The 27,127-nt window shown below is 45.9% G+C and overlaps 1 protein-coding gene across 2 annotated transcripts in view; it reads left to right on the plus strand.

Annotated features, from left to right (window-relative positions):
- Positions 1–712: 712 nt before the first annotated feature.
- The window catches only part of LOC149333851 (uncharacterized), a 72,512-nt gene continuing 46,097 nt past the window's right edge, over positions 713–27,127 (plus strand). Inside the window, exons 1-5 of one of the 2 annotated variants that reach the window (XM_089558819.1) lie at positions 713–1,048; positions 9,806–9,891; positions 14,029–14,380; positions 22,629–22,712; positions 26,539–26,589. In XM_089558819.1, the coding sequence (XP_089414945.1) occupies positions 844–1,048; positions 9,806–9,891; positions 14,029–14,380; positions 22,629–22,712; positions 26,539–26,589 (778 nt within the window). In that variant the 5' untranslated portion in view covers positions 713–843. The remainder of the gene's footprint in view (positions 1,049–9,805; positions 9,892–14,028; positions 14,381–22,628; positions 22,713–26,538; positions 26,590–27,127) is intronic. The other variant, XM_089558820.1, reaches the window with a different exon arrangement.

Below are 27,127 nucleotides of genomic sequence, written 5' to 3' on the forward strand. Positions count from 1 at the left end.
CTAGCTGTTTGTTTCGCTTTCGATATTTGTAGACGTCTTCTATTTCATGTCGTTGCACGCACAAAGTTTAGAGGGGGAAAGTCCGATCGAAAGCTGTAGGGAACATACCATGGTTATCAAGAACCGTGGTACAGGGTGCACATGACGGGAAAATGACTTAGCTGTGCATTAGCCTGTACCGCTGTGGCCTGTCCCCATCTAGATTTACATTGCGGTATGACCAAAACGATGCACAGTGGAATGCTGACCGGAGCGGAACGCAACTGGCTATCGAAGCTTCGGTTCAAATACCAAGCAAAAAGAAAGATCATAGCTAGCCTCCTCTATTTTTAGTGGATCTGGCCTTGTTATCACCAGTGGGGTGCGGCCGTGCGGCACTGTACGCTCAGTTTCGGTTTTGATTTTGTGTCATTTCAGAAAACTCATTTTGCCCTTATTAAACTCCTGTAAAGTGCACATCACATAGTTCTATTCCTTTTATTATTAGTAAACATGTTTTTTCTCCTTTCACATTCCAGTTTGTTTAGAGAGCTTTACGGTTTATGATGGGCATAAGCTGCCGTCAAATAGAAGAGTTTGGGCTTAATTACAGACTCCCCAGTGTACTTACCGTTTGTGCGAGTTTCTTGTGTGATCTAGTTTTGCATTTATAGTTTTACGTGCAAAGCTAGCGTTCCAAGTGGTCCATCTGTTTGTGCTTGGACAGTCTAGCCACCACTGCGCTAACTGCGACGTCGAAAGAATGTTCTTTTTATTGTACCGTCGCAATCTGCGCGTTAAACATTGTCACGTGTTGGCCGCTTTGGCGCGGATCTTTGTTTTCGCGGAGACGCACATTTCGAGATGTTCGTGTACGTCGAATATGATTCTACCCTGCGGACGACAGTGGTTGAACACACACAGGTAGAGCACCGGGACTCTACAAAAAGGCCTTTCGACCCCACCGACCCGGATGACTTCCATCCGTCCGACACCTATCGCGTCCACGCTTGCAATGGAGACAACTCGGTCTGCGAATACCTCAACGCCAAGATCATCCACATGACAGGTACGCTGCCGAATCTACTCCTAAGCGATTGCAATGGAAGCAATAGAATGTGCGTTGCGCGGCTGGATTACGAATGACAGTTGACAACGCAGATCTGCTTGTCGATCAGTTTGTCAACTGTTCCTTGGACATTACGAGAGTTTAGCTGGAGAGTATGAAAGTAACCCGATCTGCGTCTTCAAATAGCAACAACAGTTGTTACTAACGTGCAACTAAAGTTTACTTACTTTCGATGTTTTCAGTGCGCCGTTTCTACAGCAGTGCACAACACTAAGCTTCCGTTCGTCGCTGTGGAATGCAACCTCTCACAGTGGCGGCCTGTCAACTTTGCCACCCAACTTTTGAGAATCGTAGTTGTTTACTCTTTGTTTGCGTGGATGCTCGGCGTCACAGATACACGGCGCATGCAGGTCCGCTTCGGAAGTAATTCATGTTGAGTGGCTCACGTATGTTGAGCACGCAACCACAATTTTATCTCCGCTGGAAGACGGGAGCTTGCGCTTTCAATCTAACGAAGATTTGAGCAGATCTTTCTGACGTGGCCGCGCGTTTTTCTGTACTGGGCTTTCTAGTGTGCAGGAGGGATTGGTATAATGACGAACATTTCTTCCTTCTGAAAGCATTAATTAGCTCCTGTAACATATACAATTGATTTCGTATGGGGTCAGACGCTTGTCACGCAGTGGCTATTAGAATGCCGTGGGATGGAAGTCTGCGTGGTTTGTGGCTTCACCTAGCTCTTGATTTATGTCCGAGATTCGCTGGCATAACCAGTTTGTATAACGTGTATGAAAAGGCTGAAGCTGATTTAGTAAATATCAGGAGAGCGTATTATACGCGCAAGAACATTCATACATGCTTTGCAAGATGCTTTGTTGTTATAGGAGGTATTCACATGACGTCATCCGCAAGGGGCGCTAGCGGCCGGCGCGGCATTCGCCATGTTGGTGGTCGCGCGCGCGCGCGGCCGCCGCAGCCAGCCGCAGCGTTTGAATAGCTGGTGATGGGTGAAATGTGAGTGTATTTCGCGTCTCGCCGCACTTAATTTCTGTCCGACCCGTGCCGCCGCTTGACTGAGTGAATATTCCGTGAACTGTGCGAAGCAGAAAAGAGCGGGCACGCTCAGAAGGTTCTACTTTGTGAAAAGGTCGACCCCTCGTAGGAATGCGGAGGCACCTGCATGGTGTGCGACGTATACAAGACTGCTGCCGCGCGTTGAATTCACCGGTATCGAGGCCCACCTTGTGCCCGGCTTAAGTTTGCTGGCAGGCCAAGGAATTAAAGGATATAAACATATGAGAGGGTGCAATTACTTGACAAGCGGGTGAGTCCAAGAGTCGTGTTGTGGGTGCCGACGTCCGCGGTGCCGACGGCCGAAGTGCCGTTTTTGAAGAGGTGAGTAATTCGAAGGGTCTGTTCACTTAGCTGTAGCTTAACTTGTCATCTCTACCTGCTGAAAGTGACGTGTTACAACTGAATCTAGCGGAATGGCTGCACACTGCGTTGCTGCGAAAACGGTCTTGTGCATACGAAGCAGCGCTACGTAGCTACAATCAAAACTGCAAAACATTCTCGCTGTGTCTGCCGTTCGTGCTGCGAGCGCATGGCAGTATTTGTTTGGCCGTTCTGTCGGGTAAATAAGGCAGCTATGACGCTTTGCCTTTCTGCTGAAAGACCGTACGTCTGAGAAGCGTCAGCAGTTCGCGGACTACAGCTAGGCGCTTGAATTATCAATTTCTGCGGTGGCAGTTCTGGAATTTCAGTAATTAATCGTGCTGTTTATCCATGATGTGCCCTGCATGACTAGCTGACAGTTATCAACTGATATTAAAAACTGCAAGTCGTGTACGTTCTTGCGTGCAGCGCAGCCAGCCAGTTTTGCTGCCGAGTTGAGGCAGCTCGGTTATATCACGGCGCAGAAGAATTCTGCTCCAAACTTCATGCAGAATACGCGCTCCACAAAGATAAATGGTCGCTGACTTATTCAACAACGTACAAATATACTCCGGATCACTAACAGTTCATTCCGGGTACCTCACGGCGCACCGTGACACTGCGCGAGCTGGCCTGAAACGACCGCAAACATGGCGCGCCTGCCGCGACGACGCTCGCGCCGTCTGGTAGCGCGGCCTCAGTGAATACCTCCTATATGTTTGTTATTTTTATCCTCTTCTTAATCACTAAAAGAATGGTTTCATAACATCTGCCGCGCTTAGTTGAGAATTAAAAATCCGTAACTTTGTTCATCTTTATGTGGGAAAGGTTAGTTTGTCTGAAATCTAAATTTTGTTTTTTGACTTATTGCAAAAGCTTTGTCGATAACCTTTAGCAAACTGTGAGAAGACCGTTTTTTTTTCGGTGCCATGTATACCTGGTTCTCAGCTCAGAAGGCTGCTCTTTGTGGTTCTGGGGAGTTACAGTAAAATTTTTACAAATGTGAACCAGTTGCAAAAAGTTTTTTATAATTCATATTTTTATTCACATCATTTTACCCTTTCTTACACTCAGATTCTCGGGTTGTGTGCATGATGTGTGGAAGGTGACAAAATAAATAGCTGACAGTATGCAAATGTTTATTTCACTGTTTTTCATTTTGAGCTTGTGTGAGGACATAGTGAAGAAACTCGGACAACACTGTAGAAGCCAGGCCGTGTAAAAGTATTATTAACTTTTAAGATCTTGGGCATTATTGTTTGCGTGTTTCAGTGTGTGTAGTGAATAATCTGTCAACATTTGTATGCATGGCATGGCTAGCGTCTGTGTTTCAAAATCAAGGTGTTGAATTGATAAACTTTAGTAGTTTTACTCTTGCATGAAATATTTGGTGGAAGCAATAATTCACCACGTGTGACTGCCCATCCTTCACATACTTCTTCATAATGAAGGTATTTCAAGGTAAGACAAGTACATGAATAAATAAGGCATCTCCTTAATAGTTTCTCTTGCAATGTTGTCTTTTTTTTTTGTAAACTGCCTTGCATTTGTCTTGCTCATTGCTTACATTTTTCTCGCCTTGTTATAGCCTTGCACTGGGCCCTGCAAAACAGTTAAGAAAAACACAAAAAAAGCCGTCCCAGCCACTTGGCTAAGTGTTGCGGGCTTTTTCATTTGAGTGTAGGAACACCTGAATGGAATTTTCCAAGCAAGAGGTGTATCTTCCGCTGCCAAATAAACACCTGCATAGCCTTAAAGAGCAATAGAACAGATTTTCACTGACAGCAAAAATTGGATGGAGATGTCCTCAGCGTTCCGCGGGCTTTCCGCGATGGCACAGCACAACCAGGGTTGCTGGAAAGAATGAGCAATAACCTGTGCTGAAAAGGTCGCGTACAAGAATTTCATATTTTATCCGGCTCTCAACACTATCGAACATCAAGAGGAAGTAAAATTTTTCTTTGTGAAAAATCTTGACGCATGTGAACTGCGAAGTGGCACTCGTCACACTCCCGATGACAGCCGCTGTACTAACGCGAGAGAGTTAAGAAGCTCGTGTTATAGAAAACTCTCCGTCGGGGGCGATGTAGGGTCATGATGTCACAGCCGCATCACCTCGCGCGGGAATTTCAAACAACTCATAAGGCTCATGGGAAATGTCATGTACTAAAGTTTGGGCTAGTTGGTGTTTATACATTATACAAAAATCTGTTGCAGCGCGAACGAAACGGGGACAACAAGAGAGAACAAACACAACAGGACGAGCGCTGCACTTCCAACTGATAGTTTATAGAAAAACCAAACCTTATGTACAGTCCTACTGATCATCATGTGGAAATCAATCAGTTTTCCAAAAATTCTATTTCATTATCATGCAAGACCAAAGATGGTGAACTGACACATTGACTGCCTGCTAATCTAATATGGTATGCCTCCACAATCTCTCTTTCGACTTGGTCTTTCCCGCGCCCAAGAAATTTGGTTTTTCAAAATATGGGTTTGCATTTGCAGTCACGACAATGTATGGCGAAATGCCCACTCTTCCCTTCCTTGGCCAAATTGTAGTGCTCCCTAGCTCTTTCATTAAAACAACGTCCTGTTTGCCCAAAGTATACTGTATTACAAGAAAGGGGAACGCTATAAACTAGGTTAGTTGTGCACTGTGTGAAACAGAGTTGCTGCTTGATTGCGGATACTTGCTTTTTCTTTTTTTTACCATCATTGGACATATTTTTGCAAGCTTGCTGGGAGCTGTGAAAAGCACATCTACATTGTATCTTCTTGCTATCTTTTTTAGGTTCTGGGATACCTTATGAACATGTGGTATCACTTGAGTGGGCTTCCTGTGATCTTGATCGACCTGTTTTTTGCTATTCTTCTTTTGCAGCAAGTTTTCTGCAGCTGTTGATATTGGAAGTGAATGGGTTGAGGCCCCTTCCTGCATTGAAACTTAGTGACGCAGTTTAGTTTGCCAAGATACCAAAGTTAACTGTCACAGCTTTTTGCTGACACAAGACAAAGCACAGCGCATGGTTTAGGAATTTCATTTGCTATCCACTTATAGTGTTCCCATGTCTCTCTGTCATACACTGGTGATCGCAACTCACATTGAGAGTGAAATCTAAATAAGGAAAGCACTCATGCATTGAAAGTATGCAGAGGCATTCAATTTGCATCAAATTTGAGGTTGTCTATCAATTTCTAATTAAAGGGATACTATGACAACTCCGTCGAATTTCTGCCCTTCTAAAGATCAATTGTTCATCACCTTATGGCTATAATGAAATTCTTTCAGCAGCAAAGACTAACTTACTGCACAGAAAGTTCGATTTAGAAATGCAACATATTTTTTTCTAGTACTCGATTTAAACTAGTGGGTTCAAGAACAAAAAGGGCCTTTGTGATCACTATTTGACGGTGAATGGCCTTTAAGCGTAGCCTCGGTGATCTCTTCGCAAGAAACTGTATTGACATCACCACAGCTTGCTTGCCAAAATGGCCGATGAGGGCAGTACTAGTACTTCATTTTTTGGCCTTTTCTTTGCTTAACAAAAGCTTTGCTTTGAGTGCATCTAGCCTTGTTACCATTATAGTCGGGTACAACTTAAGTCTGCAGTGAAGCTCCGCCCACGTTCAGCCACCGCGCACAGAATTCCTCCACGACGAAAAAGTAGTCCACTGCTTAAACGTTTCTTGTTACCTAAACAAGAATCTTATCACAAGAAAAAAAAATTATCAGCTCTAGAATTCTGATACAGAGATTGTTTGATATTGTCAAACAATAAAAAAGCTGTGTAATGAGACGACTCGCACAATTAGTGGGAACGGCCGGTCTTTGTCCAAGCGGTGCTGTTCAGCAGGCCAGCGTTCGCAAGCGCGCTCCGGAGCTTCGTCAGCTTCATCTTCTATCTTCTTCGTCTCCTTCGTCAGCGCTAGCTGCTGGGGCAGCAAACCCCAACTCTCTTTATTACAATACCCCCGGGGCGAAAAGGCACCATCCTGGCGGCCTAAGGGCTCGAGACGATAGCTGGGTCGTAGTAGGGCTTCAGGCGGTCTAGGTGCACAATTTCACGGCCGCGGCGGCAATTGTCAGACGAAGGCGTGAGGGGCTTGATCAGGTAGTTAACTGGGGATGTCTGCTGAACAACGCGATAGGGGCCTTGGTATTTGCTCAGCAGTTTTGTAGACTGCCCCGAGCTGGAGGAGGGCACCCAAAGCCAAACCAAGGATTGAGGATCATAAGACGGCGGCAGACCGGGGGAAGCGGTGCGGGCGCTTTTCTGACGGTGCTGGTCGTGAGAAGTAAAGGAACAGGCCAGTTGACGGCATTCTTTGGCATACGCAGCGGCTTGAGAGACGGTGGTCAATTCGGACGAATCGGGGCAGTAAGGGAGTACGGTGTCCATGATGGAGGAAGGCTCGCGGCCATAGAGAAGAAAATACGGGGAAAAACCAGTAGTGGCTTGCGTTGCAGAATTGTAAGCGTAGGTAACGAAAGGGAGAACTCGGTCCCAGTCTGAGTGATCGGCAGAAATGTACTTGGCCATCATATCGCGAGGGTCCGGTTAAAGCGCTCGGTCATGCCGTTGGTCTGCGGTGAACGATATGACACTCCCGAAGGAGGGCTTCCATGACGCCGGACAAGAAGACGCGACCCCGATCGCTGAGCAATTCCTTGACGGTGCTTGACCCAACGGTGCTTGAGGGGAGTCGGAGGATGCGCGGAAGCGCTGCTGCAAAGCAATGAGCTGGGCGTGGTGGTGAGGTGGTAGAGCGGCATCGACAGAATGGGAAGACATATCCGAGGAGGACGGGTCGGCGATGTCGGCGGGAGGAGTGAGGGCGTTGATGTCATGGGCGGCAGACTCATCAAGGACAGGAGAAGCGTCGTCGAGATCGATGACATCAACTGTGCCAAGCGATTCTCCCCGAAGTAAAGTGGTGGGGAAATGCAACGGGTTCGCGACGTACAGGGCGGCACAACCAACAGAAAGTGTGAGCACGGCCTGAGGGAGCATGACAGATTTTCGGTGCGCACAAAGGGGAGAGGGTGAATAAAGGACAGTAGCGTCAGAGAGGGCAGCACAAGTCAGCGGCACGAGAACAGATGAGAAAGCTGGCACGTCGACGTCATCAGCGGCGAGAATAGGCGCGGCGGTAACAGGGGAGGCGTCCAGAAGAGCATCACACAGCGGCGACAAATTAATTTCAGCACGTGCACAGTCAATGATGGCGTGATGCGCGGACAGAAAGTCCCACCCGAGGATGATGTCATGAGAGGAGCGGGTGAGAACGAAGAACTCAATGGTGTAGGAGAGGTCATGGATGACGAGGCGGGCAGTGCACGCTGCCAGAGGGCGAATGGGGTCAGCGCTGGCGGTGCGAAGCGAAAGGTCCGAAAGCGGCGTCATCACTTTTTTTAGTCTGCGGCACAAGTTGCGACTAATGATGGACACGGCAGCACCAGTGTCAATGAGCGCGTCAACAGTAACACCTTCAACGATCACTTCAATAACATTCGTAGGAGCGGTGATAGGGCTTGAGACGGTCATCGACGGCGCAGTTCTTGCCTCCGGAACTGCGGCGCCTAGTTTTCCGCTTGGAGGGGTGGTGACCGGCGGCGCATAGGAGAGAGCGAATGGCGTCGAGGAGACGGCGACCGATGGCTGCGGTTGTAGGAGTCGGAGCTAGACGGGGAGGGATTCTGAGGAGGCAGAGCAGAAGAGACAGGTACGGAAGGCAACGGAACGTCATACGTCGGCGGGCGCCCGTAGTCGTGAGAACCGGATCCGCGCGTGCGGCACCAGCGGGCCACGTGACCACCGAGACCGCAAGCATAGCATATCGGGCGGTTATCTTGGGTACGCCACGGATTCATAGGGCGGGGACCGGTGCGAGGCAGAGGATGGTGAGTGAGTGGCAGTGCAGGGGCGAGCTGCCGCTGAGGGTACACGGTGACAGGTGGCGAATAAGCAGGCACAAGCGACTGAGGGCGTGGCCGGGTGACTGCTTCAGCATATGTCAGCGGTGCAGTGACCAGAGGGGGTGGATTAGTGGGCGGCAGGACCTCATCTACCTGCTGCTGGATGACACGCTGAATAGATGGCGACAGCGATGGCGTCGGGGTGGATTGGCAGGTAACCAGCGATAATTGACGAGCGACTTCCTCCCGCACAAACTGCTTGATGTGCTGAAGAAGTGCCGGCTGATCGTGGGCAGGACTGCCTGCTGCCAAGCTCGAAATGGTGTAGTCCGAGCAAGTGGTACGGCGGGTGACATGTCGCTGTTTGCGAAGCTCGTCGTAACTCTGACACAAAGACACCACGTCGGAAACGGTTTGGGGATCTTTAGACAACAACATTTGAAACGCATCGTCCTCAATCCCTTTCATAATGTGTTGGATTTTGTCAGCCTCGCTCATAGATGGATTGAGCCGCTTACACAAATCAACGACGTCCTCGATATAGCTCGTGAAGTTCTCGCCGTTCTGCTGGGCACGACTGCGCAACCGTTGTTCAGCATGAAGTTTTCGGACAGCGGGGCAGCCGAAGACGTCAGTCAGGCTGGTTTTTAGAGCCGCCCAGGTAGTAAAATCCGCTTCGTGGTTGCGGAACCACAAATTGGCGACATCGGTCAAGTAGAAGATGACATTCGTGAGCTTTACGACGTCATCCCACTTGTTGTAAGCACTCACGCATTCGTAGGAGGCCAGCCAATCTTCTACATCGGTGTCGTCAGTGCCGCTGAAAATCGCAGGGTCGCGCTGACGGACGGCCCTGGAACAGATGACAGCGGTGGGGACAGGTTGGGCCGAAGTTTCGGATGTCGTGGTAGAGCCTGGTAGCCTGGGCATCGTGGCGTAGCTCCAGGAGAAGAGCAAGCAGCACCTCCACCAAGTGTAATGAGACGACTCGCACAATTAGTGTGAACGGCCGGTCTTTGTTCAAGCGGTGCTGTTCAGCAGGCCAGCGTTCGCAAGCGCGCTCCCGAGCTTCGTCAGCTTCATCTTCTATCTTCTTCGTCTCCTTCGTCGGCGCTAGTCGCTGGGGCAGCAAACCCCAACTCTCTTTATTACAGCTGATTTTGTTTACTGTTGCAATTGGCCAGTGGAGTAATACAAGGTGCCGCGGGTTTTGGCCCGTTGTTAGCAACTGCTGTTCTTTTAAGTTGTATTCTACTTTAGAAAGCAATTATCTATCAACACAGGCCTACTTCAGTTAGTCCTCGATGTCTTTGTTAATGGCGTGGTTGACTTTCCTGTGGAGGCGAAAACTACAGCTGGTTTGTTTCTGGCATTCCGAGCACTTTTACTGTTGTGTGCAGATACAGTGGAAGAAATGGCCGCCTTCAAAGCACAGCGACCCTGGAGGCCTGCCATCCGCCAGCAGAATGGATCGGCGAGGAGCGAGGTAGGACTATGGTTGATGGCAGTCGAAATGGATGCTTGGTCTGGTCAAGTTTATGATACAATGTTGGAGCATTGCAAAGGGACGCGAATGAGCAAAAAAGCGGAGCCCTCTTTTTGTGCTTCTTTGCTTGTTCCTGTTCCTGCACTGCTTTGGTATTGACGACAATGGTCAGAGATTTAGGAGTCGATGGGTTTGGTCTGTGGGTTGTTGGTACTGAGCTTTAGGAGTCAGCTTGCTAGAACAATATCCTCCCGGTGTATACAGTTCATACTTACTGACTGAGCGCTTGGTCGTTTTTACGCGAGAGTGTTAACCGCTGCACTACTGTGCCAGGAGTGGTAGGAGGACTCCCAGGGATCTATGGGTGTAAAGTAGAGAATGACCTTCTGCACATATGGTCATTGACTTATTACACTATCGCGTCATACCCTCAAGGCTGAGCTTGAGCGTCCCCTCCAATTTTTTTTATTTCCTTCATTCCCTCTCTCTCAGTGTGTCAACCCAAAATGAGACAGTTACCGCATAATTCCTGCCCTCAAGGCCTTCTGCTCCCAGACGGGCTAGTATTGCGCCTTTCCTTTACACATAATAATCTCCTCAGCTCATGGAGAAGTGTCTGGCAACACTCAGCATTCCAGGGCTTGTTTTAACAATTTTAAGGCGACAGCCTTTAATGCCTCATTGTTGTCGACAGAAGGTTGTCAGCAGAGATGTCCCTCTTTTCGCTCAGTCGAAATGGTTGTGACGCCAGAGTGCACGGATTCGCAGTAATGAGGTCACCCACGGATGCCTGATGCCCCCTTTTGGAGCACACGACAACTAATAAAATAGTTGTCGTCTGCTCCAACAGGGGGCGTAAGGCGTCCGTGGGTGAGCACATTACATACCTCATCACTGCGAGCAGAGCCGTGGACTCAACCGAACTCATCGCAGCAGAGAGAGAGAGTCGTGCTAAAGAAGCATTCAGAGTGTGTTGTTGTAGATGTGTAGTCAAAGTGTGTAGTTAAATAAAGCATCAGTACAGCGCAAACAGTGCGCCAGGAAAGGCTTTCGCCTTGCAGCACTTTGAGAGAGCCAAAGTGCCTCCTGAATTTTATTCCTTTTTTCTGACGTTTCAGGCGTTATGTTTGTTCAAGTGTTAAGGCTGGCCAACTGGCGCCTCAGTATGCTTTGTTAATGTTCATTTCAGGCATTTCATACCACTCACCGCATTTCATAAACTCACTGGTGATGCGGATGACGCAACTGTATAATGAACAAAAGAATGTGCTTTAGTCTTTGAAAACATGCTACTTCCAGCACACTTTTTGTCATGAAGCTCGAATAGCGAGGGCCTCTGCTAGCTTCTCTTTCCCCTTGTTGGCAGCCCTCTTTTTAGTGGTGATCGTTAAGTGTTCTAATCATTCAGGCTTAATGCAGCCGTAATGCAGGCTTAATGCAGTTAGTAAGGTTCTTGGAAAAGCTCATCACGTCATGAACGAAAAGGAGCATGGAAATGAAATACGCTCCTGCATGAAAGCTTATCGAGCAGCATTCTCACGAGCAAGACCTTTTTGCAGGAGCCAGAATGTCAGTGTTATTGAGTTCTCTTTTTTTTTTTTGCTTTTAAGAATGCATTCGCCCTTTCTTTCTTTTTCGAGGCTTTTTCACAAACATTTAAATGCAACACCGTGTTTGGTGGGCAGTCTTGGTGAAACCTCTTGAGAAGTTCCTGGAAATTTTTTTTGTTTGACCTACAAACAAATGTGCCTTTGTAAAAAAAGTGCATGCTCCATTATGGACGTCAGGTACATATCATGAGGCTGTGCTCTCTTTAAACATGCACACACTCCAGTCTTCTGCTTTAGAGCAGATTTCAGCTTACTCCTCTCTTTTGGTGTCTTTCTCACCATTTATTTCAGTCACTGGTTCAGTTGTCCACATTCAGGTTCAGTTTTTTCCCCATCCAGCCAGCTTTTTTCCAGCAATTCTGAAAACTTCATTTTGAAATCTCAGTGTAGTGCTCAAATTTAAAAAAAAATGGGATGGAGAAATTCAGGGCTGTTTTGTGGTGAGTCACACATTGTACAGTATATTACTGTTTTTGAACAAAGAAGAAGCGGTCAGTTGTATTTTTGGCATCAGTTTTGACAGAAGTATCTTTTAGAAGGCTCTTAGATTCCTGCAGAAATGTTGTGCTGCTTTTCTTGCTGCAGCGTTAGTGTACTGAAGCTATTTCAGTGGCTACGGCCAAACCGGCTACCGCGTTAACTACCTGCTGGCATGTACAGGTTGTTTCGATCTTAGAGGGAACGTGGGAGTGCATGACCGCGCCGCTTTGGGAAGCACTGCCGCTGACAGCCAGGGAAAATCGGCAGCAAAGGCACATGCACAGTAAGCATGGCTATCTACTCTTATCATCGCGTGTGTGCCTTGAGGCACCAATTCTTGCTGCCGACAGTGGTTCTCCAAGCGTGACAACCATGCACTCCTAGTTCCTCGTGTAAATGTGAGACAGCATGTAATGGCTCCGAAGAAGATGAAGGTTGTCCAAGTTGAGTGTAATTGATTGTAAACTTTAAGTTTTGAACACTTACACATTTTTGCTCATGAAAGCGGTTGCAGTCAAAAAGTTGCAAACACACGTGCAGCTTATTGACACATATTTCCAGTTAGTGCCCTGTAAATGTCTTTCACACATTTTTTTTCTTACAAGAAGTTAACTAGTCAAAGAAAGCTGACGATAACACCGGTACATAACTCAAGCTTATTTAAGTTTCTCAGCATATTTTGTGCCAGTGGTGTGTGCATCTCTTCCATTCTTTGAGTGCTGCTAAAGCTGATGTAAAGAATTACATACTTCAGCTTCTCTCCTTATATGGCGCATACCTCATATGCCATGCGTGTCGTGCTCATCCTGGCAAATATTTCCTTACATGATCAAGCATGGTTTATTCAGGGAAGAGACAACAGGCATTTTTGGTCACTGTATACTTCACCTTGGTTCTGTGCGTGGGTGAGAGCAATGCAAATCCTATAATACTGTATTGTAATGAGATACGGCGTTCATTTGGTCATGCCGATACCAATGCGTGCAGTTCACAATCGCAAGCGTTAGATAGAGGTAGCAGAAGTGAAAATCGAAATGAAAAATGCCCGATCTGCTGTGGGTGAATGAATTTGCAATCCCTTGGTCAGCATCACCTTAACTGTTCTCTGTCTTTAAGAGGAAATGGGTTTTGGAACTTTTTCATTATTTTTGGACTAAATGTAATGAAATGCACAGTCTTGATCAGTTTTGTATGCTGACTTCAAATATGTGACTACTATCCTGATATGTCAGTTAGTTTTCAGGATATTAGACATTTTCAATACTTTGTTTGCAAGAACATTAGAAAAAAAGCTTACACTGACCGGAAAACTATTATTAACGTGTGGCTAGATAATATACAGTACAAGGAATACGATGTAGGAAGCACTTTTTTTGATTAAGCCAATACTAGTTACTTTACAACTTGTTGAAGTTCATTGTAGGGAGGACTGGTTGACGAGCAGTTTAATTTAGAGTGCACAAAAAAAATTGCAACCAAAAATCGAGAAATCAGTTGCCAACATTCTATACTTTGATCATTTAGCTGCATGCTGCAATAAAAATTTTGTTTATTTCCTTCTTATAAACCAGCGAACTGTCAAAAATTTGTGTTTCAAGAAAACAACGAAAAACAATCCGAGATTGGCACATTTAACCTTACAAAGTGGAATTACAGAAAAAAATATTGACCCAGGGATAGAAGACAGGATGTACATTTCAAACATGCCATTTTCAAAATAACGATTTTTTTTTGCGATTTGCGATTTTTTTTGCGAGGTAAGCACGTAGAGATGGTACCTGGCAATTGATTTGCTGCCAGTGGTGTACTTCAATATTGGATTTTTATTCATGCACTGAGTTGTTTTTCATTGTGTATTAATTTTTGATGCAATAATTTATTGCCACATTCTTGCAGTAGTTGTGCTTGATGCTATTTTTGATTAAACATGCAAATTAGAAATTAATGACATGGTGACGTGTGGCAGAAATGTGTGAAAGAAAGCGTCAGTTCAGCAGGACGGAATGGAATGCGCTTATAAAAGTGTTTACATTTCTTTGGACTGCAGACGCCTTGCTCACCAGTGCAACAAGATGAAGATCATGCCCGGTCAGTACAGAGGCAGCGGCTGATCGAAGAGGTCCTCCGCGAGTACGAGTTGTCGTTTATGGCCATGAGAGTTCACACAGCCATGCAGAGTAGGGTGCTGCCAGCCGAGCTGGAGCAACTGGACGGAGCGGGACTGAACAACAACCAGGGTCAGAGTTTGCTGACCGTGGCCGGTCCCGGTGATGTTGTACCAAGAAGCATCCACGTGGCCCTCAAAGAGAAGTACGACGCTTTGGCACGAGATGTGAAGGAGCTCCGGTCTTTGAACAGCAATCTTCAAAAGATCCTCAAGTCTAAAATTTTTCGAGCGGGTGAGTGTTTGCTGCAACTGTGAAAGTTTTTGAACGCTACACTTGTCGTAGAATGTCAGACATGTCTGTGGTTGTTGGCGACTATGTCTTGTTTGCGCAGCTTTCGTGGGATACTCGCAACAAAATTCTTGTGTATTACATTTCCACTTGGTATGGTATCAGTCTCTGATGCGAAGCTTCTGTAGATTTATTTATTCACCTGCTGCAGTGGTTTAGTGACTTTGGCATTCGTTTGCTGAGCTCTATAATAATCTTTATTTTATTTAAAGGGATACTGAGGCGGTTTTCGAATGCGCTAATTTTTTAGGGTTTTAAAGTAGTGTCATTGCTGATCACGTCTGTGAAATTATTTTTTCGATTTTGGCCAAAACGGTGGCGCAATCACCAATTAAAAACGCGATGTTTAAATCTCCCGCGCCCCGCGCGACCGCAGGAGAGGAGAACAGCGGAGAGGGAAACCTCGTCCATGTCGGCCAACGTGACGTCACGTTGAGGAGCCGGGGATACTTCGGCGCACCCGAGCGAGCTTTCAGCGCGCGTTGTTTCTCGTGCTGCATGCGTTGTGACGTACAAAGCGTGTCAGCCGATCCTGAGAATCAGATTCAACACAAGGTACTGCTCTGCTTTCGTGTCGACGAACAACTACGCCCGCGACTGTGTCGTCTTCAACTGTTTTCCGCAAGATCACACGCTCGCAGCGCAAGCGCTCGCTGCTTTGACGAAGAATTCAAGCCGACCAAAGCAAGCGTACTCTGCTCGAAGCACTTTCGTGAGAACAGCTACATGCAGAGCGTGTCCCTAATGTGACCTCTGGAGATTTGTGTCGAAAAGGCGCGGCTGAACCATGACACAGTTCCTTCGATTTTCTCGCGCATAAGAGGCGTGACAGCATTCCGAAGAAGCGCCTCTTTTAAAAGTAGAAACATGCTCACTTAGCCCCTGAAGAAACCTTATAGAGGCTTAAGCATGTGTCGCTCTCCTCAGCTTAGGTGCGGCCAGACCACCTTAGACGTGCTCAGCAAGGGTCGGTTAGTGATTTTATACTCGGTTCGACGTGTCGAAGCAAGCAAGCAAGCAAGCAGAGCAAAGCACAATAAAGCAAAGCAAGCAAGCATTGAAGCTCTTCATATGCGGCATCTCGTTTAATCGTATCTAAGCGATTAAAATGAAAGCGTTCGACGTTCTGATTTCGGATGCAAATTTAACAGAGAAACGAATGCCAACCAAGTTTTCGCAAAAAAAAAAAAATGTCTCGCAACTTTAGTCGGTTTCTTCATCAAGTTGTGGCAGCGAACGAGTTGCAGCTAGCTTGGCTTTTAAACACACATATAGTTGGCCACTACTTCACTGAACCTAAACTGCAAATCTAAGAAGGGCGAACGTTTCCGAGGCAGCGATGAATATTTTCTGGCATCTGCTGAACGCGCCACGAGTGAAGCAGCAGCCTTGTGCGCGTATTTAGCTTGTTTTCCAGTGCACAATGATTTCTTCAATATCCTGTGGTCACATGCCTCGCAGTGCTTGGCCACTGCGCTTCGCTAATTTTGACATCAGCTTTGTGCTGCTTCATCGTTTCCTTGATATACTTTCTTGCCCCAACCTACGCCGGGTAGTGAGAATAGGATTTTTTGTATACAGCGCTTTGGGCCTTTTCTTTAGGATGACGCTCTTTTGGGCGAGCCAGGAGGCATCCGGTGGTGGTAATTGACTTGAGTATTGTTCGCACCCCTTCCTTTCAGAGAATACCAGCCGAGGTTGTGCTGGCACCTTTTACGCATGGTCTGCATACGTGTCTTTCACGCTAGCGTATGCTTGTGCTAGGCGTAGAATTTTTTGCTCGTGTCTTTTTTGCTTTCGGGTGATACGTGGAATGAACAAACTGTAGTATCCTTTTCTTTGGAGGTCAGTAAAAAAATAGTCGTCATATTCGCTTTTACAACGCCACGGAAAGCTGCAATCTGCACTCAGCGCAGCGCCGGATCCGCATCGGTAGCTTCTCCAGTCCTCAAAGTGACGTCACGACCTCTCTTGACCAATCACGGGCGGCGGCGCGCCGTGCGGCGTGCCCCGCGGCACAGGCCGCATATTTCTGCTAAAAAAGGCAATTCGCGCTTGTTTTTGCCTTATTTGGATGCGATATTCGAGCATACAGCATGAAAAACTGTAGGACGCCGCTGCCAGCCGGATTTTCAAAAAAAGTGCTTCAGTCTCCCTTTAAGCGAGGTAATGAATTTCTGTCTCATGCAAGAGTGGCAGAACGTGTGATTTCATGCATGAAGCCACAAAGTTGTGTGGCATGCTTGGACTGGCTGTAGGGAAGATGCTAGATCTATGTTTCTTCTATGTTTTGATGTTTTTTTCTTGTCATTTATGCTTTAGTACTCCTACACAACTGCAAACATGCTGCTTAAAGCCAGAGTATGTATGTGCTGTTTTGCACTGCGACAGTTATAATTTCCCAGAAAAAATATTGATACATACAAGGCACAGAATCATTATCACTCACGTTGTACAAAAACGTACGCCGAGTTGCCTCTTTTGCTTGATGTTTGTGTTAATTCTGTCTCCGAAGCCCAGTGTACTATTCATATTAAATCTGCACACTTAACATCACTGAAATGTAGTTAATAAATCCAGTCTCATTTTATGTTGGGGTTTATAGTTCCTTTATGCCTTGATTGGAAAGTTTGACTAAGCAAATGGTTCTCAAGGCAAACTTGTCTTTCCTTTGTTCATTTCCCAGCATGGCTGTGCTTTAATTCTCTTTAAAGACCCCTGGTGAGATGTTAAGTAAATTTAGAAACATACAAACTTATACTGAGATGGAAAAAAATGAATGTCTTTGATAGCCACTTAGACACTGAGCAAAATAAACGTGACTTTTTTTGTTTTTTCATCTTCATTGCCTCGAAACACATTTTTCAATGTTATCGATAGACTTCGAACAGCTGAGACCGCAGCCTTCTGTCGACTCGCAATAGCGACGAACCACGCTGAGTGCACGGACCATGTTGGCACACACTCTTCGACACTTGGGCACAGTCCTCGCCACAATTTGCATCGTTGGTGCCCTCATTATTTGTGATGTCAGCAATGACGTCTTCGTCTGCAAGCTCTCCCATGGTCTCACTGTCGTCTGCGGAATCTCTATAGTTTCTTTTTTGACATCATTCCATGACCCACTTAGCATAGACAGGGCACCTAAGAGGTCGATTTCTGGGTCTCTTCCAGTTCTTGGCTTCTACAGTAGACATTCAGTCAGACGTTTCATAAGACCAACCTTCACTGTGCAGATTATTCCCTGGTCCAAGGGTTGAAGCACCGACGTTGCGTCTAGTAGCAGGAAGTGAAGATGGAACTAGTGGTGGGCACAGACACGGCAATCTTGACCTGTCAAGTCGTCGTTCCAAGCCTTCAGCCACTTGGCAAAAAAGTTTGCGGATTATCCACACTCTTCGATTGAAGTTGTTGCTCAACAGAATCGAAAGCTCATTCTACAAGCATTCTAGAGACCTGCTTTTTCCAATTACGAGTGGTCGAAGCTTCGTCTGTCCGTCCATGTTGGTGGCAAGTAACTTCGGGTTTCTTCTCACCTCGTTCAACTCGCTTGATATTTTGTAGTCTGATGGAAAGCAGGGGGTTCTACTGTTCTACGGCTGTCATCGCGCGCACACAGACATCGAAAACCATGCGAAATTGCCGATGGCAGCACGATGCACCGAACTTGTGAACTTCATCACATCATCATCATCATCAGCCTGACTGTGCCCACTGCAGGGCAAAGGCCTCTCCCATGTCTCTCCAATTAACCCTGTCCTTCGCCAGTTGCGGCCACTGTATCCCCGCAAACCTCTTGATCTCATCCGCCCACCTAACTTTCTGCCGCCCCCTGCTATCCTTGCTTTCTCTTGGAGTACACTCCATTACCCTTAAGGACCAGTGGTTATCTTGCCTTCGCATTACATGCCCTGCCCAAGCCCATTTCTTCTTCTCGATTTCGACTAGGACGTCATTAACCCGCGTTTGTTACTGACTGCATCACAATGCGGGCACAACTCGCACTATGCGCTAAAAACACATATTCTGGTTGGCTGCGTATGCGGCTGCCAACTAAGTCATGGAAAGTCCGCATCGTCCTAGGTCTGCGTGGGCCATCCGTGTGGGAAAGCTAACTTTTGGATATGTGCTGAGCTTTTTGAGTTGTCCGAAGTTGCCTGAAGTTCAGTTGGACATGGTGGGAAGCTTATCCCCGGACACATGTTGAGGGAAAGCCAGCTTCTTGAATCACCTAGTGTTGCCCAAAGTTTGATCAATCGGATGTGATAGCTCATTTTTTGTACGATATAGAGTAAATTTTCCTATACCTTCATGTTGTAGCTTTACTGTGCTCAGAATTTTTCGATATAAGGGATAATTCGATTTCACCGAGCTCGATGTAATCGTGTTTGACTGTAGACCCATTACGACGGATAGCGTATGTGTGTATTTGTACTTGGAGATGGTACAGAAAATCCCAGCGATGGCAAGAAAAATAAAGGGATGTCGAGCGGCCATAGGACGTACACAGTAAGACGTACACTGCCATTTTAGACAATTCTGTACATGTTGTTCATCTATTACACTTGCCGCTGGCCAACCTCCAAGTGGCGCCAGTTTTGCTGACAACGTTACATACTAAAATTCTGGTGCAGCCGTTTGTTGTGCAGCTTTCCAGGTAATGTCATACGATTTCTCTTTGCATATAGCTTGCATGTACTAGTCAGGTTGGAAACTACCTTGCGACAGGGATTCAAACCTATGACATATTCACCTTCAATTGTATGCCTTCCCAGACTTGCATTTCAAAATTTTGATGCAACTGTTCGCCGTACAGCGATCCAGGTGTAATGTGTTCAAAATGACAGCAAAGCAGTGGGAAGCCCTGCCGCTCTCCAATAAAATGACCATTCGCTGTACTCGACGCAGCACAAAAAAAATAGAGATTTGCAGCGCAGTTAACATTGCCTGGATCAGGCTGAGTAAACATTCGGAACAGAAGAGAGCCATTAGCGAGAACGCATGAGAACGACTATACACTGATGGCCGTTGCATCCGCAGATTTTCACACGGCTGTTCACAATACCATGTATAGTGAACATGATGCTGAAACTCGTTATAAATGAGGTTTCGTTATATTGATGTCCTTCATATATGAACGAATTCCAATAAATTATGGTGTTCATTATGACCGGGTTTGGTTATGTGTGCGTGCCATAGAGCGAGTTCGTTGCGTAACGGGTCCTTAGCGTACTACTGTCTCCGCGCTCTCATCTGAGCTTGAACTGCTAGTACTTTATTGTTGCATACGTGTTATGAGCCGTGCTTTTCATGTTTTGTTCTACCAATTTAAATTTTATTTTGTCCCGAGTGCACATCTATTTGAAGAGAGTTTAGTGGAACAGGGTACAAGGACACTGAAAGGCGCATGAAACCACAAGATTAGTGCATTTCTGTGCCTTTCTATGTCCTTGCTTTCTGTTGAACTTCACTATCTTTGATTATTAATGAATTAGCCTGAGCCAAAGCATTACTTGAGCATATGTGTGCAGGGTGTTTTACCTAATACTGCAAAATTTTTAAAAACAGACTTTTTCAGTTAGAAGAGTGCTTTTTTCGGCATAGCATTGTCAGCTGTGTAGTACATCAGAATACAGCTAAGATCTGCTAACTGCCAGGCTGGTTTACTACAATTGAATCGTTAACTTTTTAACTATTACTGTTAGCCTTCATAAATATTAAGAAGCATGTAGCCCACCATAAGTAGTCTCCATATAAGTTTTTAGAATCTCGAAAGTGCAGTCGCCGTCGGCACTGTGGCCCAAGAAATTCTGGCTGCATCACGCTAAAATACATGTGCTTTCGAAAGCTTGCAGGCAAGGCAGCCTCTCCAGTGCATGAACTCGTCGAAATAGCCAAAATTTGTTGGGCTACAGCCCTGAGGGTAACTGCGTTTTTGAAATTCTAAACGCTGATATGGATAATACTTAAGGTAGGCTATGCACCTATCAATAATTATGGAGCCTAAAAGTTAATAGTTCAAAAGTTACCTATTCAGTATTAGTTAGTCAGCCTGCTAGTTAGCGCATCTTAGCTGTATTGTGATGTACTACACTGCGGACAATGCAATGCCAAGAAAAGCGGTCTGCGAACAAAAACCTATTTATACAAATTGTTTAAAGTCTTAGATGATACACCATGTATAAATAGAGGAGAGCTTAGTGCCTGTGCTATACTGGTGCTTATGGGAGCGCTCTGTCGTACGATGGCAGTGCAGGTCCATTTCCACTTGCTTTGTGCGTCTTCTCCCCTGCGATTGCAAACTTCCATATCTGCATATTCTGTGTATCGGGTGTCGCGATCAAGCAGCAGAAATGGGAGTTGTGATGCCGTTTATCCCAACTACCGCCACGCTGTTCTGCTCAGCTTTGGTCTATAATGTTGTTTTCATAAGCCTGTTTATTAGGGATGTGAGAATAGTAGTTTTTCGAAACCGAAACGAATACGAATAGTTTAGTTAAATACCGATTCAAGTACGAGCTGAGTGGTGAAAAATAAGTCATATTCGGACAGACGGCCCTTATGGAAGAGCTGATATCTATTTGCTCTACTTTAACTGAACATGAGTTAACTTTCAATTAACTGAAAACCAGTCTACCGAAAATAGAAACTGACTGCTAGTGATTCACTGCTATAAAAACAGAAATAGTTGAGTGGTGAAAAATACCGAATTGAATACGAATCGAATATTTCTGTGTATATTCGCTACTGGTGCAAATATTCATACGCAACGGATATTCTTGCAGAACAGTTAAGTGCTGCAGTGGTGTAAGTGTTGGAGTTGTAGCTGTAGCTGTCGAAAGAAGCAGCACTGATTTTCACTAGGTGCCACACTGCACGAATTTACTATGTTAACACTACGATCCTCACGTCATATGCACTCGAAAATCACTATTCGCTACTTATGATGACAGCGTGCAAACTAGCGGCTTTCTCATGAAATCTTATTTGTTGAGGGATGAGAGTTTGACCCAATGCCTCCGATATCAGGCATGAATGCAGGGCTTGTCTTGGTGCCAAATCTTGAAGGTTATATATATGAGTATTATGAATGATGTTTACTGAATGGACCGCATTACGGCACTGAACCCTCTTTCCTATGCAGGCCGATAGCAGAAGCATGCTGCATGGCATCGAAGTGTGCTCTGTTTTCGAAGCTGTCATCGAAAAAAAAAGTACAGTGTGCCCTATTCAAACTTTGTACCAATTATTTGAAAGCTATCTGGAAACTTCAGAATGAATTTGGTTTGTTTCGAATAATTTTAAATACGAACTGTTAGATTCATTCAGCAAATCAAATACAAGGACATTGATTCAATATTTGAAAATTTCAAATAGTCGCATAACCCTACTGTTTATATCCACCACATCTCTGTCCTTGGCCCTCCTGGGGCAGTATTAGACATTCTTGGTGAGTGTTGTTTCAGTAATAGGGCTTTGGGGTGTGCGCGCGCTCTTAACAACGGGCTTTGCTCATGTGGTTTTTTCACCCTGAATAGGCTGAGAAGGGGTGCCTTTTTTCGAGTCTTTTGTTCTTTTGTGCCCGCTAGCCATGGTTCCAGGCTTAAGTGAAAGCGCTTTGGAACTGTTCACTGCTTATCATAAAAGGTCTGACGTTGTTACCTGTTGGCGTAGACGGAATAAATTCACACAGAAATGAATGCACGTCTGATTTCCATCACGCTTTCGACAGCAAAGGGAGTGAAAAGGTGGGGCATCCGAATGCCAGCTCGCATCAAGATTTGCAGGTCGCAAATACAGAGTTGAGCCATCGGCGAAACTATCGCAGGCAGTCTTATGCTAAATTGCATGTGTATACGCACGTCGTTGCATTAATTCCGATTCCACAGGCTGTGTCAGCGGTGCTATTCGAAGTGGAGACTCACTTTGGCGGCTATTTTTGGTGCAACGAAAAAAGGGAGGCATATTTGGATGCGTAAAAAGAAATGAATCGGCTAGTTACTCGGAAAAACTTCGCTGAATCTAAACCACGCTCTGAAAATTGTTTTTTGGGGAAATAATTGCATTGCCTTTACATGGCTCACTGGCGAGGGATCGGGAATACTTCCTTGTGGTGGAATGTTCGTTATAAAGGGTTTGGACTGTGTGTCGTAACCCCAACACTTATAAGGTATTAAATGCACTATTTCAGAGGGCAAACTGATTTATGCCACATCAAATGATGTTGTGGCGACCCCAATCCCAGCAACGATTCTGGATGCTCAAGGTTCAAATGGTAAGTTTTCATCCTTTATTGTCTGTGAGATTTCCAATTTGTAAGGAATAGGCTCTGCATTAACCCTTTGAGGGTCGAATTATTTTGAAGAAAACTTTCCCAGGTGGTCAAATTACTTTATTGCGGATCTTGAATCTACAAAATGTATATAATCGAGAATAAATAGTAAAAAAAAATTAGGAACAGTAGTTTGGTGACAGCATCACTCACAACTGGAAAATGTTCAATAGAATAGAATAGCAACCGTGATAAGCAAGCTAAGAGCAGTACCAATAAAGATAGAAGTCAACTTTCGCCGCCTCTGCAAAACAGTGCCCACAAAGAGAAAACAGGTTTGGCGCGACTCCGTTGCGATCCCGCGGCGGAATCAAAACCGCGTAGGCGCGTTGCCACAGAGGGCGAGAATACCTCGCGAGCAGTGGTGATAAGCAAGCTAAGAGCAGCGCCAATAAAGATAGAAATCAACTTCGGCAGCCCCTGCAAGATAGTGCTGACAAAAAGAAAACTCAAATTTCGCGCGACTCCGTTGCGATCACGCGGCGAAACCAAAACTACAAAAGGGGTGTTGCCGCAGTCTGTGCCGCCGCCCTAAAGCTAGACATAAGTTCTGCTTATCTCCGTAAGAAAGCAGCACAAAATTCAAACACTTCTTGTAAGTCCTAAGAGGTGGCAGCACCCCCCAGTGAGCACGCATTGTTCTTTTGGCGCAAAATTTCAAACGGAAGATCGAAACCGTACCTGTACGGCAAAGACCTTGCGGGACAGAAAACCGCCACCGTACATATACGGCAAAAACCTTCAAAGGGTTAATAACGGCACTTTGCTCAGTAAGCTGCTTCGTGGAAAGTGACGTTAGCATGTAGCATCGAAATGCTCACATTGATCAAGCTTTTGCACAGGTGTCAGAGTGATTACTTCAAGAACTCTTGTGCATTTTTTGTATTGTGTCATTAAGTGTGCTTTGTTTGGCTCAGAAAGCATTTAACATTTTACATGGTGCTTTAAATTGACAACAATAATGATTATCGTTAGAGGAAAGCTCCGAGCTCCGGCTTATCTCTTTGCACGAAATTCTCAGCCTTTCTACTATGTCTAATTCTTTTGTGCCTTCAAATACATTGGTCTTCCCATATTACGCAATCTACCTCTGCGTTTGGCTGCTTATGTACCTCTCAGTCATCACTTAGAATGTCATTACTTCATGTTGACATTCTAGCTCATGGTGGGTTTTAATCCAGCTTATAGTGGGGAATCCCCTAAAGTTTGGTTTGGTTTATTGAGCTTTAATGTCCAAAAGCGACTCAGGCTATGAGGGATGCCGTAGTGAAGGGCTCCGGAAATGTCGACCACCTGGGGTTCTTTAACGTGCACTCACATCGCACAATACACGGGCCTCTAGAATTTCGCCTCCATCGAAATTCGACCGCCGGGGCCGGGATAGAACCCGCGTTTTTCGGGTCAGCAGCCGAGCGCCGTGACCACTGAGCCACCGCGGCGGGGGCGAATCCCCTAATGTGGTGGTGGTATTAGGGTGCAATTACTCTTTGGCATCCACAGTTGTAGCTATATGGCAATGCTCTGATGGATGCCAGTGACTAATTACTCCCTAATTTAAATTAACCAGACCTTGTGGATATCCTCTAAGTAGATCAGACTGGTGCCGTTCCCACTTTGAATTTTGGTATCAATCTGGCCACGCCCTACTGTCTGCTAGCCGTTCTCATCGTCTTACTTGGTTGAGTGGCTGCCCCAGACAGGCAGTGATTCCAGGTGTAATTCGTTGACCGGGATGAATTTTTCATCAACTACAAAGTGTCTGTCAATGTTGTAAAGCCTTTGAAAGCCTTGTAGCCATGTGGTTGCACTCAGGTAAATGCTAATATGTATGATTTCTCCCTGGAGTACAGCCCTGATTACACAACTCTCATAGTATTGTGCAAAACCGTCGTGTAATCTGGGAATTGTATAATCAGAAACCTCGCACAATGGGCACATTCAAGTAATAAATGCGCCGCCGTGGTGGTTCAGTGGTTATGGCACTCGGCTGCTGACCCGAAAGACGCGGGTTCGATCCTGGCCGCGGCGGTCGAATTTCGATGGAGACGAAATTCTAGAGGTCTGTATACTGTGCTATGTCAATGCACGTTAAAGAATCCCAAGTGGTTGAAATTTCTGGAGCCCTTCACTACAGCGTATCTCATAGCCTGAGTCGATTTGGGACGTTAAACCCCAGTAAACCAAACAAATCAAGTAATAAATGCGCTCGCTACTCTGGCTCTCAAAGTGAACTGTATCTTTGTTTCACCCACGCGGTATAAAAGAGCCCCTGTTTTCAATCTGCGAGGATTTGTACTGAGATCTTGCTGCCAGGTGATGTTTGGCTTCGACAAAGGGCGTTGCATGCCTTACGAGTGTGCGCTACGAATAACACAGGCACGGACACCTGGCAGGTGCAGATCTGGTGCCGTGCTTACACCTGTTCTCGTCCGCTGCTGTGTACCTGCCCAGACTGGCACCACTATGCACGTAGGTGCGTAGGCACATGTCACGTATGCTTAGGAAGTGTCCATGAAATTGGGGCTTTGGCTTTGGAGACAACCCGAACCGAAACCACGTGAAGCAGATGTTCCAGACATTGGGATCGAATCGAATATCGAATACTTTGCTATTCGGCTAAATATTCAAAATTGTGAGACGTTCGCACACCTCTGGAAAAATTGGCGACGTTAATGCGGGACTAGTGTGCAGCAACGCCGACAGTGCTCTTCCCGGAGCGATGTGCAGCGCACTGGGCGACACCGCGCTGCTCTCTTGGTGTCGCTAGGCCTAACATGTTTTGCGCTGAAGCCGCAGCGGCAAGTGCTTTCAAACTTGCCCCCGCTGACTTCAGGAGGTGTAATTTTAGTACGAATTATCGGCATCACAGTAATGTTGAAATGAATGTACAAATGATTCCATAACACTTTTGCCAGCATGGTAAGCGAAAAAGCAGGCCAGATGAGAGCTGCCTCACACTGATGGTCGAGGGTCGCACGCACAGAGTGGGGCCGTCGGCAAAATCGTCACTACAGGCAGTCATGTGCCGGTTCACGTCGTTACGCAATCATGTCTCGACTTAATTTCAAATCAGAATGCCTAGGGGTGATGTGAAGTGTACCAATAAAGTACTACACCAGCCTCTTTCATTCTGGAGAGTTCCGGCTGGCCGTCGTATGAGGTGGGGCACGTGTGATTTTGTATTGTATAATGAAGATATTTATTGCATTAGCATTATCTCTATGGCAGATTTGCCAAGTCTGTGCCAGTTCTACATATAACGCGGGTCGTTGCATGACCAGTGGACGTATAATCGAGGTTCCAATTTGATTGGGTAGGTTTTGTTTATTACCTTATGTTTATTGGCAATGCTTGTGGGATTCATTCAAGATTGAAAAAGTTTGGCTTGTGCGTAGCCACCGCCGCAAAGATATGACATTCCAGTGCAGCAAATGATACAGAAACTCTTGCCGCAGACTTAATATGCCTGCTTTTGCTGTAATCTGTTTTTGTGGCATATTAGGTATTTTTGTTGGTAGCTTGTGCAGCGGTTAGATCTCGGCTTTGATAGAGCACCATATATTGCTTTCATTGAAGCAATGAGCGATTTGCTACTGTGAAGCTTTGCGTGGGTAAAATGCCACCACGAAACACTGCCTTTGTGTGTTATTGCGATTCATTCAGTGCTTGCATTCAATAATATGAATCAGGTTTTCTAACTGATCATTTTCATTTACTGCTTGGAACCTGGCTGCAACACTTCGCGCTTCTGCTTGCTTCCCGCTCGCAGACTACACACCCAGACATGGAGGTTGTGCAGAGTCAGATGTTCCTTCAGAAGGTAAGCAGCTGATATCTTTTTTGTCTTCTTCTGATAATGTATTTGCCTTCTGATGTCTCTAATGGGGGTTCACTATATATGAAAGGTTTAGACAGAATGCTTGCGCAAGTTTCTGCAATGAGAAAGTATTCAGGGCTAGCAAAGACTTTGGAATATAAAAATTTTTGCGTTTTCTTTGCTGATGCTCAAAAGCTGATAGCTGCATTCTCCGAGGCCTTCAAAAGCCCTGAAGTGGTTTGCGCTGACGGCAGGAAGTGTGAAAGACTGATAGGTACTGAGTGATGTGTCATCCTCGCACAAAAAATTTTATATCTCACTTACGTAGCAACAGAGATATCGGTGATTAATGGTTTTCCTCTGCCTTTTCCTACTCAACTCGTGCACTGGATGGAGGCAGAAAAAAAAAAGTAAAAGGTTAAGGCTGAGACTACATTGTGCCCGCAGCAGATACATCACCCCGTTCTGTTTACGCTTCAGTTGACCACCTGCACACTGGCCGGGCTTCAGGGTAGCTACTTTGCCTGCCTCGTCTACCAAC

This window comes from Amblyomma mixtum, chromosome 8 (genome assembly GCF_055824585.1).
Source record: "Amblyomma mixtum isolate Tamu chromosome 8, ASM5582458v1, whole genome shotgun sequence".
NCBI lineage: Eukaryota > Metazoa > Arthropoda > Arachnida > Ixodida > Ixodidae > Amblyomma > Amblyomma mixtum.